The sequence below is a fragment of the Passer montanus genome, unplaced genomic scaffold, assembly GCF_014805655.1.
Source record: "Passer montanus isolate IOZ18808 unplaced genomic scaffold, ASM1480565v1 scaffold52, whole genome shotgun sequence".
NCBI classification, from domain to species: Eukaryota; Metazoa; Chordata; class Aves; order Passeriformes; family Passeridae; genus Passer; species Passer montanus.
In genome coordinates, this window is record NW_024370152.1 from 1045601 (window position 1) to 1067508 (window position 21908).

General features: G+C 41.5%; 1 protein-coding gene across 1 annotated transcript in view; it reads left to right on the forward strand.

Moving 5' to 3' along the window:
- Nucleotides 1-2629: 2629 nt before the first annotated feature.
- Nucleotides 2630-21908, forward strand: part of LOC120509481 (neuronal acetylcholine receptor subunit alpha-7-like) — a 55917-nt gene continuing 36638 nt past the window's right edge. Inside the window, exons 1-2 of the mRNA XM_039724133.1 lie at nucleotides 2630-2858; nucleotides 18438-18577. Coding sequence (XP_039580067.1) covers nucleotides 2780-2858; nucleotides 18438-18577 — 219 coding nt within the window. The 5' untranslated portion in view covers nucleotides 2630-2779. The remainder of the gene's footprint in view (nucleotides 2859-18437; nucleotides 18578-21908) is intronic.

The following is a 21908-nucleotide window of genomic DNA, read 5'->3' on the forward strand; positions in this document are numbered from 1 at the left end:
CATATCGTTCTGCTGTGGACATGTGAGGGGAGTAGAGAAGGAGAAAAACGAGAAGTTTTGCAACAGGTGCCCCCCAGTCAGCACAATGGGCTGCAAGAACAGGTATCTCTGCTGTTGGACAATACCTTTTTCCTGACCCAGAGTGGGGACAACTGAGATGCATTTTAAAAGCTTTTATTCAATTTTTAGTCTCATGAAAAGAGTGAGACAATACAGATGTTATAATTCACGCTATCACAATCAGCAGCTAACTATTTCCTAATTACAATACACTGTAAGGATTTCTTGGCCTGTCAACTTTTTGCCACACCATGCTGTAGATGCCTTAAAGCCAGTCATCTAAAACTACCCCTCATGGGTCCTACTACAATGCATCTTTCATAGTTCTCTTTCTCCAAAGTATCTAGTCTTATTTGCAAGGCTATCCTTTGAAACCTTTTTCTAGCTCCATTTCTCTCTCAACAATATCTGTCCTATTTCATGGCATTTCTAAGTCAGCATTTCTTGTTTCATAGTTTGCATACAGATACGTACTGCGTGGGCTTTCTGTAAGGCCCTGACAACTCTCTATAAATCCATTTCCCACACTTTGCAATGGGCTCTGTTCAAGTGATCTCCCCTGCAGGGTGCTGTGATCATGTATCAAACTTACAGAAAATCTGATGCATGATCTCCTAAGCACTTAGCTGCCCCCAATCTCCATTGCCCTGCAGCACTATCAGACCTGAGAGCAGGACCTCCTTCTGCCCCTAGTTCCCACAGCACTGCAATAGTCCTGCCATCAGCCATGTGGCCATTGCCCTGGGGTCAGTGAGCATCTCCTGCGCTACGTCTCAGCATCCCTTCTCTACCTTGCTGTTCTCCACCACCTGCTGTCATGGTTGCATTGGGAGCTGGGGCAGCTCTTTAAGGATGGTAGGAAGCAGCAACAGTGCAGTGCCTTGTCACACCCAGCCTGCACTACTTTGGTCCAAATGAGGCTTTGTTCCATCTTCTATGGGCTTCCCTGCACAGGCACACAAGGAGCTTTGCCCACTGGCTTATTGACACCGTCACATACAGGCTCAGTGAGGAGACGCAACATCAAATGGGACTGGAGGTCAGCAGTGCAGCTGGAGAGTGGGAGGACAGCCCTCTATGGTCTCTGGCCCTGATGCCACCCAAGGGGGTCTCCCAGGCCAGCCTTCATAGGGTCCCAGCAGCAATTCCTACTCATGGGGAGCAAGTAGAGGTCTGGGAGAACCCAGAGAAGGCTGTGGCTGGTTGTTCATATGCAGCTGGTCAATGAAAGCTCACCTGGGGCAAGGTGAGCAAGACTCCAAAGGGAGGGCCAGCAGCTCTGAGTGTCCTTCCCAGACCCCCAGGAAAACAGCCCACCATCCAGTGACAGGGTGAGAGGACATTAGGATACAGCTAAATCAGTCCAGGCTCCAGCTTGTGGTCGCAGCTTTCCAAATCTATTTAACATTTATTAAAAGAAAATGAAAGCATGAAAACTGCAGAAGATGTTTGAGTGTTACTAACTAATGCTGGTGGTGTTGCTTTCCCCACTAGTACTGTTTTCCTCCCCTTTCCTGGTTCTTTGACCAGTCATTTCTCACATGTTTCCTGAGCATTATAGGTTTGCATTTCTGCAGTTGATCCCAGGGCAGATGTTTCCAGCCAGGGCAACTCCATGGTCAGCCTGTGCCCCAGCACTCAACCTCTCAAGTTCTCTTCCTCAGCACACCCTGTGCCCCCCATCCCGGGGCTCTGCTCTCCTACCAGCCTGCACTGCCCACTGCAGCCTCACTACGGCAGTGCCCAAACCCCTCCTCCTGCCCGGAGTCAGGACTTGCTGCTGCTCTCTGCGTCAGTCCAGGGTTGTACCCTGTCAAGGCAGAAGCACCAAGAAATTCAGCAAGGGGGAGTACGATGTCCTGTCCCTGCTTGCAGTGAAAGAGAGGTGGGTGAGTGTTCAGAACAGACAAATGAGAAAAGAAAGGCCCAAATGATGAATATTATTCATTTAAGACTTTGCCTCACCTTGCCTTTCTTCTGCTGGTGAATAAAATTGTGGAGAGGAAAGGAAGCCAAGGTGTGTGTGAAATCCCACAGCAGACAGCTGGGGAAGAAGGCACTCAGAGCATCTCCCTACATCTAGTGGAAACAATTACAAGAAGGGGTGCATCAAAAATGAACAGGAGATTGATTATTTTAATATTTTCAAACTTTTTCACTATTGAATCCCCGCTGCCACCTCTGCTGGGAGGAAAAACAGATGTGTGCCACAGGTGTTTGCTGCAAGTTGCCCTGGCAGCTGGGAGAGAGCAGAGGGGACACACAGTAATTCATTTCACCGGGAAACAGCTCTAGAGGCACTCGAGTGCAAGCACTGGAACACTGCAGCCGTGCTGTCTCGAGTTAGGTACAATATGTGGAGATGTGGAAAGCATCTCCGAGGCAGCACACTCCCCCTTCTTGCAATACACAGACAGCTGTGTGCGAGGATCACTTGCATTTGCTCCTGACCAGGGAAAGGCTCAGTGTGTCGAGCAATGTGAGTCCAAAGGAATGTAACCTGTTCCTTTGTGTTTGGATTTACTGACCAAGCACTGAGCTGACTTGGCTCCTGGGGACTGGAGAAGCACATGAGCAAATGCACTTTTCTCCCCTGGTGGGAAGCTGGTTTGATGCCTTATTACTGTAATTGCCAAATCCATCAGTCATTGCAGGCTGTCTTCAAGACTTCATCCTCTTTCACCCTCTGTTCAGGAAGGAGAGCCAGCTTATTTTGACAATGCTCACAGAAAAGTGCTTGGCATTTGTTTATTCTGCACTGTATCTCTGGTCATCCTTGCTCTTCTCACTCTTTAAAGGTAAGCTCCTCTGTGTTTGTCCAGGGCTTTTGTTTTTTGGTTGGTTTTTTTTTTTTTTTTGGTTGTGGTTTGGGTTTGTTGTTGCTGTTGTTTTAATTTGTTGTTTGAGTTTTTTTGTCTTTGGTTTTGTTTTTGTTTTGTTTGTTTTTTGTGTTTTGGTTTTTGTTTTTTGTCCTCTGAATGCTAGTTACATCCAACCCCAAATTTTATTTTCAGGAAGTCTTATATCTGCTTGTATTTTGAACTTCATTACAGTCCTGTGCTGGTTTAACTCACTTTTGTAATCAGTTTGGGTAAGTTTGTGGATCTTACAGTGCTAGGCACTTTTTTTTTTAAGAAGGGAAAAAGGTGTGTGTTTGTTTTTGTGTTTTCTTTTTTTAAATTAAAGGTGAGTAATTTTAGCTTTCATAAATTAATTGAAATGGTTATGTTTTAAAAAAAAATATGTTCTTGCTTCCCTGAAAAATGTAACCTTCCCATACATTTTTGATAACAAGGTATTATAACTTCAGGCTGGGCAGAATGATTTGAGAACCTTGTAGGTGTGTGAGTGCAACGGTGTTCTACAGAGAATACAAGCAGAAGCAAATTCATAACTATTTATTTTCTGTCCATCATGTAGAAAGATTAAATCTGTATAAATACATAAATTTAGTAATTCTGGTTTCTTTTTATTAAACATACTCTTCATACACTTATTAAAAACCAGTTAAGACGGAGATGGATATATAGCTGGAAATATCTAATAAGTAGAATAATGGGATTCTGTAGTCTAAGGTGTCAGCTCTGACTAAGCTATCTTCAGAAGTTTCAGCATGGTGCTAACAAAAATAGGAGCTGTGTGATTATTTCAAAACATTCAGGATAGCAAGGCTGACAATAAAGTATTTTTAAGTGAGAATGTTGAAATAGCCACAGTCATGAAAGATATTCAGTATTCTACACAAAATGTGCTTTTATGGCTCCCTTTCAGCTGAAACATAAATGCCTGCAGCAATCAAAAATTCTAAAACTGAGTATTCTAGGTGTGAAGGACATGTCTTGTTACTCACAATTTATCTATAAAGCAGGATTGTCTTTTTAAAGCAGATAAAGGTGTCCACCTATTTCAGAAGTGCAAGGACACTGGAAACTTGCATGTATGTGATGTTGCACTGGACTATTCATGCCATATAGATAAATTCCTCATTAATTCATCTGAAGCTGTAAAACATCTGGGCATTTCATTATTACAGATCCACATTTCATCTGCCTAATGTAGTAATGGTACTGCAGAAAAATGTTTCCCTACCTTACTAAATTAAGAATCTTGCTATCTTTAAGACATTTCTCTGCTACTGTAGGAGCTGAACTAACAGGCGGGTTATAGCATCTAGTTATGAGATAAGTAATTTTGTGGACATTTCCATTTTGAGAAGTTGTGTGTCATGTAAATCCCGCCTTTTAAATAATGAGTAATCACTAATTCATCGGGGGATGCCTAATTTCTCTCAGCATCACATGAAGACAAACTGCTTTTATAAATAATTCAGATAATTTTTAGGTGCTTTTAGCAACAACTTACAAGTAGGCACTTTTAAAGAAAAAGGCTAAAGCAGAATAAAATTAATTTCTAATAATGTTGGTCTGTAATTGACTTCTGCTTTACAGATTTTTTTAAATTAAAAAAAAGGGGAAAAAAACCCAGAAATACCTGCGGATTGAGCAATTGGGACAGAAGAGAAAAAAGTCAAGATGATATTAGCATGTTATCAGTAGCAGGGTTTTTTAACAGTAAATCCAGACAAACTCCCCCCTGGGTTCCTTAGTTCACCCACATGGAAGTCATGGCAAATTCAAATCATAGCTCACATCACTCTCACGTAGCGCTGAGTTGTTTCAACACTGTTCATAGCAATTTATCAAGTACTGAAAACTCCTGTAGGGCTGTTTGACAGGCAAGTTGTCACAAGAACTAGATGAAAACCAAACACAAACAACACATGAAGAACTCAGTTTTTTTCCCAGTTCTTTCCTCAAATGTCTGCTTCACCCAGACTTTACTCACAATATGCTAGGAGCCCCGGTAGTCATGTCATTTAAGCTGGGTCATTGCAGCCCTCCTTCCTGAAGGGCTGATGATAGTTTTTTTGAGACATGGGTCTAAGGAAAAATCACGAAACTGGTTTTCAATCTTCCTATATCCCAGGTGAATGCTCTCAGGGTCAGACATCCCTTCCAGGCCAGGGGCAATCCTTGAAGGGGCACCCAGAATGTAGAAGTACCCAGTGAGTCTCAGCAGCTACCTAACAACCTTGGGTGGAGGGACTTGAAAAACCTGGTCCAGGGATTGGTTGAAAGGAGGGATAGACCCATTCCTGCTTCTTTTTTTGAGTGTGGTGCAGTCTGAGAGATAGGGTGCAGACAACCCTGCAAGGACATTCTGAGAGACATGTCACAGTGACCACACTGATGCATAGCCTCTCTGAGAAATTACCTTCAGCTCAGGGCACGGGCACCTAGAGGGTTTAACAGCCAGGGAGGTTAAACATGCAGTTGGCTAGTCGCCAGTCAAACCATGTATTCTAATTACTGTGCCTTTATATCTTTTTTTATTTCTTGAGTGAGACCATTACAGGTCCCACATGCCACACAGAGCAGAGTCAGACCTCTCAGTTTCTTTACTGTGTACAGACTGCCATCAGGGTCCTATCTGGCCAAGTGGCTTTGAAAAGCGCAACAAAGGCAAAGGCAAACTGAGGACAACAACCTTTCTCTGCAGTCTGGTGGGATGTAAGTGCTCAGCTGTATGGGACAAATCCTATGGCAGGGGATGCTGCAAGTGAGCTGACCAGCTCAGAGATGTAAATGATGAAGTAATTCAGCCTGACTTGGTGTACCCAGCTGGTGCTTTTCTTTGGCTCACTCACAATACATATTTGAATTGGGGTGCTGCACCCAATTTCATGCTTTTTCACACTTTTGCTTATTTTGAGGGGGTCTAGTGATCACATCAGAACAGAACTGATGATTTCTTGGAGCAAATCCTCACAAATTTCTTGGTTCACTTCCATGCAAGCAGGTGCTGTTTCTGCAACAGCAGAAGCATTGGCAAGATAGCCTCAAAAGGCCAGATTCCACTGCCAAGCTGCAATTTCTCTAATGTGAGCTAATTAGACTGAGGTGACATGAGTTTAGAGATCTGTGTAGTAGGAAGAACAAATCATGTTACTTAAATACCCATATATGGAGTTTAAACTTCAGGCCTCAGCTGTTTAGGCCTGATAGAACTGCACTAATGTGTTTTAATCAAACTTATTTACTCCAAAGAGACACAGTTGAACAGACAAAAGGATCCCTGTGCCATAAGAGAGTACAGTGTTATATCATTGGTAGTTTAGGTGGTGAAGTAGCTGTATTTTTACATTTCAAAACTGTTATCAGAGTAGAACCAGGTGTGAAAGTTAAATAATTTAAAATCTTTCATACCCTTAATTAGAGATCTGAAAGTTGTATTCACCTCAGCTCTTCATGTTCTCTATGTTGATGCACTGGATGATACAGCTTCAAAGATAACAATGCAGCTGATACACATTTAAAATAGAAAATATATGAGCTAGGCCTTAGCTTGTACTGGTAGCTCTTTTTTTCCATATTGATGGCATAAGAAGATGCCACACGTGTAACTTGCATACATAGGAAATTGTTGTCAGATCCCTGCCATTACTTTAATATCTAATAGCACAGACAGCAGGGCTGATCACTCTGAATGCTGAGAGCGTGCTAAGGCATTGCATATGTATGGAGCCAAGGGAATAAATGTACTTGTCCATGGCATGTGCACATATGTTCTGTGATTAGGAACACTAGTGTGGTTGATATGTGTTGATACATTTAAGATGGGCAGGCAGGGTCCTAAGCAAACCCCTATTTCCTCTGCATTACTGTCTGCTACAGTAACTTGCTGTCCATGCTTGCTTCTTGAGGTTGACTCAATAGTTCGATGAACCAGACCTTGTGTTCAGTCAGTAATCTTCTATGTGCATTCACTGGCACAGCTCTGAGGCTGATCTGTATTATCACAGGCACAGCTGTGACAGTGGAGCTGGCCCAAACTTCTGAGAAGTTGCCAGGCTCCAGAAAAGTTGGAGGTATTTCTATGTGCATTTGCTGATAGTGATCTGAGCTAAATCTTGTGTTAGTTCTTCTCAAATGTCACTGGAAAAAGTGGTCAGGTCCAAAAAAAGCAACTGAGTCATGACATCACCAGTGCCTATTGTTACATGCACCTATTGGTATAGCAGTCTTGCATGTAGGGAGGGGTCCAGAAGCAGATACTATGCATGAGAATGTAGCACCCATCTGGTCTTTGGGATGATGCCAGATGGCATCTTGCATACCTTCAGTCTTGCTTCAGCTCATAGAGTTTTCTGATGGTATCAGAGCAGAAGTTCTCATTCCAGGCAGAGGATTAATTTCTTAAAGGCAGCTTCAGAACTCTTTTTTCTCTCTGGTTTATTTTCCTAAGGCTTGTGGAAAAGAACACGAGTTAGTGGTGGTGGTAGCATATACAATTTCATTTGTATGTGACAAGCAAGGAGGGACGTATAGTCTCTTCAGCTCTAGAGTGTGGTTATAGGAGATGAAAACCCTTTGGATCAGTCCTGACATGGTTGTTTTAGATGTCTACTGCCTAGAAATCCTACCTAAACTAGTTAAGAAAGAGATCCAATCTGACTGAGGCAGGTAGGGCTAGCACTGGCAATCAGTATCAACCCAGGAAATGAGAAAGGCAGACAGGAGTTTATTGCTGTTTTAGAACACACTCCTGAGAAAATGCAGCTTGAAGAAAGAATTTTGCGTATCAAATACTTTCTGCATTGAGCAAAACAGCTGATGAGAAGGCTGAGCCCAGAACCAGATGGAGTGTTTGCAAGTAAGAATCTCTCCACCCAGGGCTTGCAATTAAGTCAGTAAATTGCAATGGAAGGGGAACCTGTAGTCAAATGAGTACTTATGCATGTAAACAGTGAGGTGCAGGTGTCTCTGTCTTGCCTTGCTATCAATTGGCTTTGCTCAATTAGAAAATCTGTGCTAAATGGAGTGCTGAAACAGATGTCTGCAAACCTTATCACCATTCAGAAATGGATACTTGCAACACTTTTGCATTCCACAAGGTTGAAGAGAAAACCATAGTCTTCATGACTATTCTTAATGCAACATAGATTTGGGCAGAAAAATTACTTAGAAGAAACAGGCAGGTTTGAGGAGGTCTCATTTCTCACTGAGAACTCAAAGAGGCTGAAGTCAGTTTGCAGACTGGACTAAGGCAGTATACTGTGTTCCCTGAAGCTCAGCTGTGGTTACATGCTAAAACATCACTCGTCACTTAGATCTTCACCATACCAAGGGAGAAAATTAAGTCATAAATTGGAAAAGGTGTGCCTGTGGCAGCTGAGGTAAGAGAGGGTCTGATCTATACAGGTTCGTATAGTGGTAGAATAATTTGGCTGGAAGGGACCTCCAGAGGTTATCCAGTCCAACCCTTCTTCTCTGTTGGATTGCTATCTGAGGAGTCAAGCTGCAAACATCTCCAAGGACAGTAGTGTTCCTTATGCAGAGTACCCTTGAGATAAAAAAGACTCTCTTAGTACTGTGGGAATGCCCATCATGCATCTTTATCTTACTGGTCCTGTCCCTGTGCACCTCCCAGGACAGCCTGGTTTCTTCATGATGGAACCCTTCTTCATGGAAACTGAAGGCAGCCAAAATAACTCCCCTTTGTTTTCTCATCTCTAAGTGGATCAAAGGCGTATCTCTTTAACTCTAATCCATCTGCTGTGTTACTCCAGCTTGTTGTCTGTGGCCTCCACAACACTCCAAGAGATCAGTGCTGCCCTTCGGAGGCTTCGTGACACAGAGCTAACTCTGTGTCATGCAGTGGGTCTCATTGAACACAGCCTGGCTGTAGAGAATGATGCTGCTTAATGTTCTCATCACATCTGAGTCAGTGCATTTGGGAAAAACCAAAAGTAGGAAGTCATATAATCATGCAGATAATACTTTGCATAATTCTTAGCCATCTTGTGGGTTTTTTTGAAGATCCTGCAGAAGTGATAAAGCAATTAATGGAGTGCTTTCCCTTTAATATTTTGTCATTTTAGAAAGGTAGTCAGTAAACTGAAATCCAGCTTGAACAATTGTAACAATGGGAAGAAGTGATGAGAACTTAAATAAAAAGTTGCCAGATAGTTTGCAGTTCCCACTGTTTCAAGTGGCAAATGGGCAGCAACTTTGAATTAAACCTGTTCATGTTCAGTCTTCACACACAATCCATAAATGGCAACGGGGAAGCTCCAGGAGCTCCAAGCTAAAGCTTTGCCTTTGTATTGTAACCAAACAACTATCCTGTAGTATACTCTCTGCAGTAGCATTTTGTTCAAGGTCTAAGACTTCTAATATAATTTCCCAAGATATCAGGGTCACCAATTATAATTTAAATTTATTGGATTGGTATCTGAGCTCAAGCACTTCAACTCTCCTGGCACCTATTTATGTGTTTTTTGGATTATATGAGAAAGGAGGCAGCAGGGTAAAGAGAAGGTAGATCTAAGGGAAACCGGTCTGTGGTTAAGGAGAAGAGACATCCTTCTCCAAAGGAGGCCTCTGTAAAGTGGGCAAATTACTTCACCTTTGGGTCAAAATGCTCTAGCAGTCTCAGGAATTCTTTGCTGGGGAATACAAGAGGGCAGCCCAGACAGCACAGGATCACTTTCTGGCTTTTGAGCTCATTCTGGTCTCGCATCCTGCATCTGTGGCATTGCTACTGTATTACAGCATGACAATCATGCTCCCTCTGGATGCACAAGGCACCAGTTTTGTTTTAATTTTGTTTTGTCTGCAACAACACATAATTCAGGAATAGTAGACTGAAGTTACCGAAGCTTAAAAGCAACAGAGTAAAGACAGGACAAAATGATGCTCCCTAGATCGTCATTCTCTATAAGTACCTCAGTTTCACTGTGATTCATTTCTGCTCTTAGGCAGGATGAGTGACTCAGCCAATGCAGGTTTGGCTGGCAGGGTGCAGCAGGGAGACACCAATATTTCATATTACCAGTAACAAAACCAGGACCTGAGCCATGTATCCAAGGAAAAGACAATAGCATCTAGTGTTATGAAAACAGATCAAGGCTAACCAACACTCAGCTGTCACTGAGATCTTGATACCTTTAAAGTCTGGGGAAAAAAATCAAACCACAAAATAGATGTAAGCTTTTAAGCCACTTTGTATGCATATAAGCAAATCTGGACTGAGTCAGCCAAGACATAATACATACAGTTTCAAGTGTCTTAGGTCAGATCTCCACAAACCTTGTTTGATTGGTCACAAGTCCAATTTGCTCAGAGCCAGTCATTTACTTCATCAAGACAGTATAAGAAACAGCTTTTCTCTTCAATGTGAAATAAATTCTGACTCCTTGCTAAGAGTTTTCACACCCTTATTTACAGTTCCCTTTATCTTTGAAGACTTCAACCACCAAAGCCTCAGACTTCTTTCCCTTAGGAAAAAATCCCTTGATAGCAGCCACTTCTGCTGCCAAGACCTCCAAACTATGACTGGCTGATTGGCAGCACAACATCTCACATAGACAGGCAGCAAGCTTGACCTGGCATAGTGAAAGATCATTGGTGCTGCCTAAAACGGCTGAGTCTTATCTATAGGTATGTTATGAAAGCTCTGCTCCCCAGACTGTTTCAGATTTAGGAAACATTTAGAAAATGTCTCTTCATATTTCCCAGTTCACGTATTAAGCACTGAACAAATTAGGAGTCATTCAAGGTGCAGCCAGAATTTTCATCAGACATCTCATCCCTTTCAGAGGGCTCTTGCACTATTTTTCTCATTATCCATCATTTGACTTCTGGTATTGTAAAGACAAACTTGGAACTTTCTTTGCATTCTCAGATCTGTGTTCATTAAGGATGTTTGTGTCTTGCCTGTGCCTTGAAGCCAGTGGAGCTCTTACTTTTTTCATGGGCAACAGCTGCAACTTGAGTGATGAGGGAAGAAGGCAGGAGAAGCCATCTCTAGCCTTGCCTATTGCATCCTCAGTGACTTTGCTGCTTAGCTTTGGACAGGTGGCAGGCTGGCAAGGCAAAAGTTCATAGTTTGGGAAACTAGCTGTGTCTGGCACCATAACTAGCTGATGAGCGCTGCAGAAGGAAAAATGGAAAGAAGCACTGCAAGATCTCTGAACATACTGGGCAGTTTCTTTTCACAGTATTATTGTCTGTATCATTTCCACTCCAGCCTATCCTCTGCATTGCCCAGAGGAGTTAAACCATATTACCACTGCTTCACCAACAACACACAGTCAATGGTTTAGAGCAAGATCTTTCCATCATCTTGAACCATAAAAAAAGGCAACAAGTATTTTTTCCTGTTAAAGACATCCCTGTGACTAAGGAATAGCTCTTGGAACATCTTGGGACAAAATGATTATGTTTCTCTTTCTGGGAAGTTCGTATATCTCAGTATATAAACTGAGGAAAACTGACTAGAAGAGGCTGATGCTCAGGGGTGGGCTGGGCACAGATCAGTGGTTGGCAAGCAATTGTGCTGTGCATCATTAGTCTTCTTTGGGTTTTATTTCTGTCTCTCTTTTTGTTGTCTCCCTTTTCATTACTACTACTATTATTATTATTATTATTATTATTATTATTATGTTTCCTTATGGTTTATTATTAATATGTTTAATTAATGTTGTTATAATTTTTTAGAATTCTTCTCTCCATCCCCTTGGAGGAGGGGAGATTTTAAGCGAGTGACTGCATGGTACTCAATTGCAGGGTGGGGTTAAACCGCAACATCATTGCAGGCTCCATCACTGCTATTATTTGCACTGGGTATAGGAAAAAGAACTCCTCCTACCTATTGTTTTTCTCAGCCTAATCAGAGATTAGGCCTATCTGTTTCCACAGAAATCATTATTACACCTCTCAGTTAACTTATGACTTTCCCAGATCTGAGCTCTCCACATGTGCAGATTGGGCTTTTGATGGGGAGGTGCAGACTGACTTGACCCTTTTCAGAGCCATCTGTGAATGCTGTCCATAATGCCATGGCTGCCACATTGATGGCACTTAGAGGGTGAAGCTCATAGTGCTTTCCCAAGAAGGGCTTTCCCTAGGTTAACTGGTTTGGGTGCTGAAACACATAGAGATGAAGGGATTGTGACAAGATGCTCTGCAAGCCAGTGGGATCAGGGAGTGCAGAAGCCCAGTCCTGTATACTGATGACCATGTCACTGGTATCTTGCTTTAATCTTATGGTTTTGTTTCTTTCCTTTGGCTTCCATTACTACTCCTCTCCACAAACTCCAGGCAAGAGTTGCTTCCAGACAGCCACAGCTCTCTGTAATGTGTAGCAAGGGGTGTTCCTGTCTTCATCACTGCTCCAGATTCCTGCTCCAGCGCTTCCTGTGCATCTAGTGTTGTAGCAATGACACTTCTATTGCATAGAGCTGATGTAAACTAGCATTACACTAAAAGTACATTTTTTTCCTTTACTGGCTGTAGGTACTTAGGTTTCTGACCTGGAGTAATGAGGCAGTTTAAATAATGTTGATAGCTATGATTGAGAGATATCCCACTGTTTATACCTCAAAGTGTGTCTCTCTGCCTTACAGATAATACTCAGCCTTTAAAACACCCAACCAAGCCAGTGGAACCAAAAATATAAATCCATCCTTTCATTATACAGTTTTAGCATGTTGTCATGGGCCTAGAATCTTTAAGGAAAAAACTTTCCTTGCATACCTTTTTATACCCATCATTGCTGGGAACTCTTTATCTGCTGCGAAAGAACAGAAATTACTCATATCAAGAATATTGGGCCCTTCTTGCTTAGGAAATCAAGTAATTTCTCACATTCCTCTGGATAGCTGTTGAATTTTGTGTGTAAGATGCAGAAACAATCTGCATAGCAAGAGACAAAGATTAGAGTCAAATATTACCCAGAAGGGAAGTAGATTAAAAAGAGGTTTTAAATGAGAGAAATATTCAAATACACAACACATAAACACACACACACAGAGACACACACAGGGTAGAGATAGCTGTTGTGATTCCATTGTTTCTTACGTGAATCTGCTTCCCTGAAGGCATGATGGCATGCATTTTAAATCAAAGGGCATTGAAAGAAATAGTGCATTTGCAACCACAGATAAAAGTAACAATGCTGCACATAAGAACAAAAGCAGATGGGACACATTTGTGTCTCTGGGGATTAAGTAACATATGGCAATGACATGCTTTACATTCTCAAAAATCTGCAAAATATTTGAAATAAGCTGTTTTTTATAGCTATCAAATCATTAGAACATGGCTCATTTTGTAAATGCTCTTGCCATTGCAGTTCTTTATGCAAATGAAATTGTCTGTGAAACAACCTGCTTTTTTCCAGATACTTTTCATGTTGCTTCTCCCATAATTCATTATTGAATGTGTGTACGTGTATGTTTCCTGTGATTGTTCTCTTTGGATTCTGAAAGCGATAGCTAAAAATCCCTGCAAAAGTACAGTGATAAACTAAAATGAAAATAAACAATAGAAGGAGCTGTGGCAGGAAGGTTTTAGGAAAATAGTTTTAAGTTCTAGGATTTAGCTCTGATAAGCATAGATTTTAATGGATTTTTTCTCTGTAAATATTCCAGCTATAAGAAAATTAAGTACAATCATTACACAACTAAACAATACTTCTCAGGATAATGGCACTGTTGAATTTGTTTTTTTTTTTAAATGCCAGAACTTTACTAATTTTCTTTTATGAAACAAATAACAAACAAAACAAATAACAAACAAATAAACAAAAACAAAAGATACATGTCAAAGTAACAGTACAGAGAGAAAAAAGTGATATAGATGTGGTGAAATACCTGCAGAAAGTACAAGGGGAGTTAATAAATGTCACAACCACAGTATCACTTCATTTTTAGACCTTTCATGAAGTATTGGGGGGCAAAATATAAAAGCAACAATGTGATGGATCAGAAACATGTTGTTGATTGTAACTTACCATGTTCTTAAAAAAGATTATAAATGAAAATTATTCTAGGAACTGTTTTTGAAAACAGAAGAAGAAAACAAAGAGACATTTTATAATTCAGAGGCATGTTAGCATGCATATATGCTAATATAAAGTGATATGGAAAGAATATGATGTTTTGTCTGAAAACTGTCATGTTAGGTACCAATAATCTTGTATGAATAAAGTAATAACTTGTGTATTTGGACTCAGATGTCTGCCTAAAGAAATGAGCAACAGCTAGAAAACAGCTAGAAGCTCCCCCTCTCAAAAAGTTGAGAGATTATGAAAACAAAACCATGGAACACTATGAAACAGAGGTAGAATGGTTGATAATACAGGTGTCATTGGTGAAAAACTAGTGGAAATCCATGTTCTGCTACCTACCATCTTGTCAATATTTCATTATTTCTTCTTTACTGTGCACAATCAACCAGAATGTGTGAACAAGGGTTCTCAGTTAAGAAGCTGACTACTTTGTGAACAATCCTGGGGAACTGGAAGGGCTGGACTCTTGCCTTATATCTTGGGGACCTTGGCATGCAAAGCAGAGCAGGAAAATCAACCAGCCAAGACCAGACATGACAGCACAGCTCCTGGAAAGGAGAGAGCATCTGTCCTTCCTGGGGATGCCATATGGATAGACTGGCCGGACCTAGCTGCAGATTCCCTTGCTGTGCAATTCTCAGCAATTACATCCTGGAAAGAAACATTAAATACAACTATAACATCTATTCTCAAAAGATTGGTAGCAGTTTATAGTTTATATAAATCACGCAATCAGTAGGCTTCTTGAAGACTTCTTTGCACATGCAGAAGGACAGAAGGAATTCAGAGAGGTGTTTAAAAGTTTAACATAGTGCGCGAGTAATGCTTTCCCTAGAGCTCTTCACAGCCAATCCAAGGATTGGTTGTGTGCTTCCTGGTTGTCTGCAAGCTCCAGGAGCAGTTTAGGGAACGTTTTCAGATTATTAAACAGTAAATCTTGAGGAACAATCCAGTCCTTGATCTGGTAATTCCATGTTTCCTTTCCACTGATAAGCCCCAGCACTGGTCTGTATCACCAGTGCTGAGTAGAGAGGAAGAATCACTTCTATTGATCTACTTGTATGGTTCTTCCTGTTGCAGCTCAGGATGCTGGTGACCTTTGCTACAAGGCTTCATTGCTGGCTTATATTCAGCTTGATACCTATAAGGTTCCTCGGGGCTTTTGTGCTATCCTGCTCACCAGCTAGTGAGCCCAGCCTTTTCTGGTACCTGGGGTTACTCCTCAGGTGCAGGACAACTTTTATACTTTATTTTATACTATATTTTATACTATATTATTGAACTTCATGGGGTTTCTGTCAGTCATTTCTCCAGTTTTTTAAGTTCCTTATGAGTGGCAGAAAACCTTGAGATGTATCAGCCACTCCATCCAGTTTTGCACCATCTAAAAAAAACCCCAGCTTGCTAAGGATGCACTCTGTCCCATCATTCATAACAATGTTAAATATAATTGTTTCCAGTATCCGTCCCTGGAGTACTCTACCACTGGCTGACCTTCAGCTGAACTTTTTGCTGCTGACTACAATCCTCTGAGCCTGACAGTTCAGCCACTTTTTTGCCCGCTGTTCCCTTATCTAGCCTGCAAGGCACAGATGAATGTGTGTGAGAATTTTTCAGAGATGGTGACAAAAGTCTTGCTAAACTTGAGGTAAACATCCTGCTCTTCCCTCAAACTTTAATGAGTGTGTATGTTTTCCTACTGCTTCAAAGATATTTCATAGACAAGGGAGACACCATAAGAGGCAGTGGGTCATAAAAACTCTCAGATTCTTTCCTTAGAAAACATGCCCTTTGCCAGTTACTTTTACTTACCAGTAACATAGGCAAGCAAGTCTGGTACTGGTTTTGGGACACTGACTTGGCAAACTTAAATATTGACATCCGTCATCTAGCCTAGTTTAAAAGATGAACCAGTGCCACTGTTTTTGATTAAAGTTGCTGTGACTGAGGGGTAGTCAGTGGTAAAGCTTATTCTACCACTAGTCCTGAGAGATTCACGCTTCCCCATCACCAGCAAGCACTCCATTTAGCACACAGAGTTGTAGTGTCAAAATGCATTAGCACAAACATAGGAGAAAAAAGCAGAATCTCTCTGGAGTATAAAACATTAAGTATTTGAAAATTACAATTTAAAGAAAAAGTCTGTGAATATATAAGGCAAACTATACTTCCACCTCAGTTCCCTTCTCCAAAGCAGCTGTAGCAGGGAGATGGCAGTGTGATTAGGCTAGCCAGCTCTTTGTGGTACCAACAGCTGCTGTGGCAGTTTGCCAGGACACCCCAGGGCTCCATTGCTTCTGAATATATGTCATTTTGTAAGCAAAACCATGCAGCACAAAAATACGTGGTCACCAATGCCAGCTCGGCAGTCTAAGAATAGATCATCTATGACTATGTTAACAGTTTTGAATACAAGAGATTGCAAAGTATCAGGATTACATTACAGAGAGGAGAGTTGAAGAAAGGATGGAAAACTAGGTGTAGTTCTTGGCTACTTCACCTCACAAAGTTTTACAGGGAAAGAGGCTCGACTTCAGCATGGATGAAGCACACAGTGCAAAGAGAGTTTTCCAAAGCCTAGAGCAAAGAGTTATGCTTAGATTTCTACAAGCCAGACCTCCCCAGGGTAGCTGCTTCAATTTACCCTGACAATGGTAGTACCAGACTGGCAGCCCGGTTGGGCCCAGAGACTGGTGAAGGGTGCTTTTCCCTTTGTAAAACCCAAGGCAGCTAGTTTAAAAGAAAGGTTGAAGTCAAGTATTATGTAAGTACTCAAGATGAGAGCAATAGTTCAGGAAGTAATTTCTTCCCGGAAGCACAGGAGCATGGGTGGATAGGTGAGCGAAACGACAGCAAATTTGCTCCAAACTCAGAGCCTCTTTCCATAGGACAACATGTGGTGATTTTCATGGGTTTCCTTCACATACAAGACATTTATGATGGAATCTGGTCCTGCTGAGGCACTGGAAAGTACTAAGGCCATAACAGAGGACTTAAATCTCTGCTTAAGTAAGCAGGAAAGATTACTTAAGATGCTGGAGGGGAGATACTGAGGTTAGAGCTCATTTTGCCATTGGTGAAAACACAGCAACCAATACTGAGTCATCAGCAAGAGCTATTGAAGGCTTGCTTACACCATTTGCTCCTCTGGATGCCTGTGATTGTGTGGAATATTACGCAAGAGAAGAAAGGGCGCATGAAATTGATGTGATGGTGTAATTTACCAAACTGAACCAAAATACTCTTCTTTCTTGTTTATTAGGCACTGCCATGCTAGAAAGTCACAAGCTCCCTTGAGTATCAGCAAAAATGAAAAGAACACAAATTAAACAGACCTATGAAGTGTTTCTAAGCTGAATTTATTATTAGTTTTAAAAGGCATGGCTGCTTTGTTGTAGGGCAGCTTGTCTCAGGCTTGAAGGGTTTGCTAAGCATAGTAAGAGGCTGGGAAGGCAGGATGGGTTTTTATAGTTTGTTTGCACTGTCAAGAAAATATTCATCACAACCTCTCTGAGAGAAGTTTTGGTCTCAATGTGCAGGGCTCTGATCAAGAAGTAAAAACCGTCATATACAGAGAGTGGGAACTGCAGTGGATAAAAATTGCTTCAGTCCAAAGTAATAATGATTTAGAGTGCAGATTCTCTGCCAGGGATTGAATTTATACGGTTCAGAGAATACACACTCATGTTGACAGGACTGGTTGACCTCAGGGAACCTGCAGTCCATGACCTTTCCTCTCTTAGGTGTAGATCTTAAGTAGAGCTCAGGCTGCCACTAGCCACAGCACCAAGATCGACACAGTTTTGGGGAAACTAGGGTTCTGAGCAGTGTGTCCCAGCAAACTTCTTGCTTTGCTGAGGGAAGATACCCAAACCTTTACCATCCATACTTGTCATGGCAAGGAAACCTGGTCATGCAGGATTGCTCACAGATGCTCTCCACATTGGAGTTGTTACTGTTTCTTGAGCATAGAAAAAAGCCTGATACTTCAGCTCCAAGAAATTAGGGTACCTGTTATCTATGCTTGGTATAAACACAATATGGCTATGTAATACCAGTGCTGGCTCACAGTTGCCAGTGTGTAGGAAATAAAAACAAGCAAATTAATGAATTCATTTGCTTGCCTTCCAGGAAGCTGTCTGGTAGTTTTGGAACCATAACTCTACTATCCATCAGCAGGAGGGACTCCAAGGAATGGGGACAATCAGTCAGAGCCCCAAATTCTGTTCAGTAGTTTCTGAATGTTACTAATGAGTTAGAATGTTAGTAGTTAATTTTTTTGAGAGTTCATAATTCACATATGCAGAAAAGCTGTGTCACATTCATGTGCAGAATTTGGGTGATATCTTTGGGAACTACTTTCTAATTACAAACGTAATAAGAGGGAGTTTTCAACAAAACAGACAAACAATGGTGACTGTGTGACAGTGTGAATGACAGACACCTTCTTTCTTTTCCTCTAGTCTCTCAGCAGGGGGAAAGCCAGAGACGCTTGTACAGAGAACTGCTGCGGAACTACAATCGTCTGGAACGACCTGTAATGAATGACTCCCAACCACTCGTAGTGGAACTCCAGCTTTCCTTGCTGCAGATAATTGACGTGGTAAGTTACTTGCTGTTTTCTTCTCTGTGGCACCCATTCAGCATAACAAATCTGATCTCTCATCTAGGAGACATATTTTTCCTTTTTATCAGGCTATCTGAGATGAAAGCAGTCTGTCTTTTGCTAAGCATCCTCCCTAAATGCTGGAGTACATGCTTTGACACTTTAGAAGAGTGAATATCGTCCAAAAAGAACAGCCACTTCTGACACAACATGAGCTTCAAAGAAATGAATTATGTATTTTTTTTTCCATTTGTTTTAAACAGAAAAAAGAATTCAGTCAATTAGAAACCATGTGTTACTACAAATTATTAATGATGCATTCTTCTCAGAGCTGTGTGGGATGCAATAACTAAAGACCAAGTACAGCATTCAAAGCTACCATCACTGCACTTACACTTTTTCATTAGATATTATAATGTCATTGGCCTCTTCTCCCATTATATTTTTACTGTGCACTGCAGCTGAATGAGTCTGCCCTGATATGAGCTTAGAAATACATAAAAGTAAAACCTGGAGGCACAGCCCTCTAATTGTCTTGACTGCAACATGCTTTTACAGAATTGGAGATTTGACCCACGGAAAATTTTAACATAATAATCCAAATCCTTTTTTTTTCATCATTACAAGGATTCTGTATGATAAACCATGATATATATAGACAGGATTTCTTTCATCTATGTGAGAAAAACAAGCCAGAGAACAATTTTGCCCATCTTCACCCTGTCAGCAGAGCAAACAAGTGAAGACACTAGTGCTCTTATCTTCCTCCTACCTTTTCCATAAACAGTATTTGGAGCTGGTTTCTGATACACTGTCACTGTCATGGAGGGAATGAGGAATAAAGGAGAGATGTGGAAACATTTGTGCAGTAGCAAAGCAATTTAACAGGACCCTCAAATATGTAAACTTTCTTAAGCTCTCACAGTCTTTTTGAAAATATGTAGTACACCCGGTGCCCTTCCTGAAGAGGCAAGCAGGACCCTGAGGGTGTATCCCCCCAGCATCACAACATGCAAGTAGCAGGTCCAGTCAGCTGTGGTATTCCTGGAGGCAGGCAGGAGCCACTCAGATAGGGTGTGTGTCTTTCTGTTTTGAAATGTTACCAACTGCATTGAACTGGAAGAGAAAGGAAATCTGTACTGTCAACCAAAGGCCTCTACATGAATGAAAGAGCAAAGATTTCCTGCAGCTAATTTCAAGTAAATTTCAGCAAGCAATTCTAGGTTTAGCAGAGATATCTCGGCTCCACAGTTCTTCCTTCAGTCCTTCTTTATTTCATTTTGGCATTTTCTTTCAACCTTATTTGAAGGTTGTAGGTACTAAAGGGCTATGTACATTTTCAAAGTCAGGAGGAGTTACATAAAACAATTTTCAACTGTTTCACATGCATATAAGAAACCCAACCTTTCAGGAAATTGGTATGTTTTTAAAGTACTTTATCTACATTATGTCAATGTCTATTATAAGAAATGTAGTTCCAGTGTTCCCTTTTGGTTGCCCACAATAGGAAATAAGTATGCTGGATGTTCATACCTTTCAAAAATGAAGCTTTTTTTCACTACATCTTTGTACCCAGTACAGACGCTAGATGTTAATCTTTATTAATCAGAACCTGTTCCAGGCTTGTGGTCTTGCAAACTGCACCCAAAGTGTTTTAAAAAACACCCGGAGGTGCCTGAATTTTTTATCTTGGATGATGTAAAAAGGTGCCTGTCTCCTCAGTGGAGGACAAAAACTCACTAGGCAGTTGAATCCCTATACTGAAAATGTCATTGTGGCATCAACAAGAGGCTAAACCAACCAGCCTAAAAGTGCACAAAACACTTATCCCTGGGTCCTTAAATCAGGAATCAATGCAGAAATATGCCAGCAATAAACACTGTACTTACGAGCCCTTCATCCTCCATTGCTGGCTGGACAGATGGCAGTATTTGTCTGCTCCAGCTGCTGAAGTAAATGTCTCTTTAAAAGGAGGCTCATTTATAGCCACAATGATGTAAAGAAAAGCAGTCAAGCTACAAGGAAGAGGTAACAGCTAAGACACCATGAGGCAAACCAAGTGGTCATCTCTGTTCAGTCAGATGGGAGTCTGGGCTGAGTAGACTCTGCCTCCTCAGCTGCCCTGCCTGGTGGAAGACAAAGCAGCTGGTGCCCAGCTCTTCACTTTGGGAAGAGGAAATAAAGCATCACAGTCTTGGCAATGGTGTATGCTTAACAAAGGGAAAAGCTGCTCTTTCTGAGGACTTGTGTGTCTGGTGTGGTCCACTACTGTAAAAGAGCAGGGTGCTAGGCAGGCAGGGCCCTAGCATGAAGGCACTTTTTACCATACTCCCTAGGGAGGAAAAAGCACTCCATGATCAGGGAAGTCATGTGCCAAGACATACTACAGCATTGCTGGACTCACTGAGATACTTTGCAAGCAGTCACTGCAATGGGCATGAGACAGTGGACCCTGTTCTGGTTTCCCTGCAGGAGAAAACAATGTGAAGAAGATGAAAACAAATCTGGTTTTTGTTGCATGGAAATGAGAAGAGGTCTGCCACTGATACTCAAAGAACCTTGTGCCTTACCCATGCCAAGACCTAGCATCACATCTGAAGTACTTCTGTCTGGGACAGGTTCCATCACATGTCTCCATAAGTCTGTTTCTTACACATACTGTATTAAAATGTAATGAATCCTAAATTCAACTTCTGCTGAGAACAGCATTGGTGACAAGCTAGTCGCACACTGCTACACAAAGAGAAACGACTGCTCTGAGATCGCTGTGGTTTTCCTAGCAGTAGTATAAGTAACTACTTAAAATCTCACCTACTTTTCTTAAAACAAAGAAAATGTCAAAGCATAACTGCTTTGGATTATGTTTTCTGCTTCTTTGTACATGTATTTGCCTATACAGGATATGTATGGTTTTTAGGATTCAAAGCCAGTCATCATACTCAAAGCTGAGAAGAACACATTCTCTGCTTGTCACAGTTGTGGTAGACAAATGCAAATTAAGGACTTTGGGTTTCGGACTTTATCCCAAAATTATATTCATTCATAACTACAGCCATGACAGGCCCATTACATTCAGGAAACAAATGAGCAGAAAGAGGGACATTACAGCCCCTGTTTAACAGCAGGGTTGAGTTCAGTTTGCCTTGTTCTCTTTGTGTAAGGACAGTTTCATGCTGTGCTGTCTCATGTGTATGCCATTTCTGAGGGTCACTTTTGCTTGGAGCCTGACCTCCAGGCACTCCCTGTGCATCAGGAGGGCATTGGCTGGTGATCTATCTTGCAGAGCACTGTCAGACACTGCCAAGCTCTGCCAGCCCAAACAAGGGTA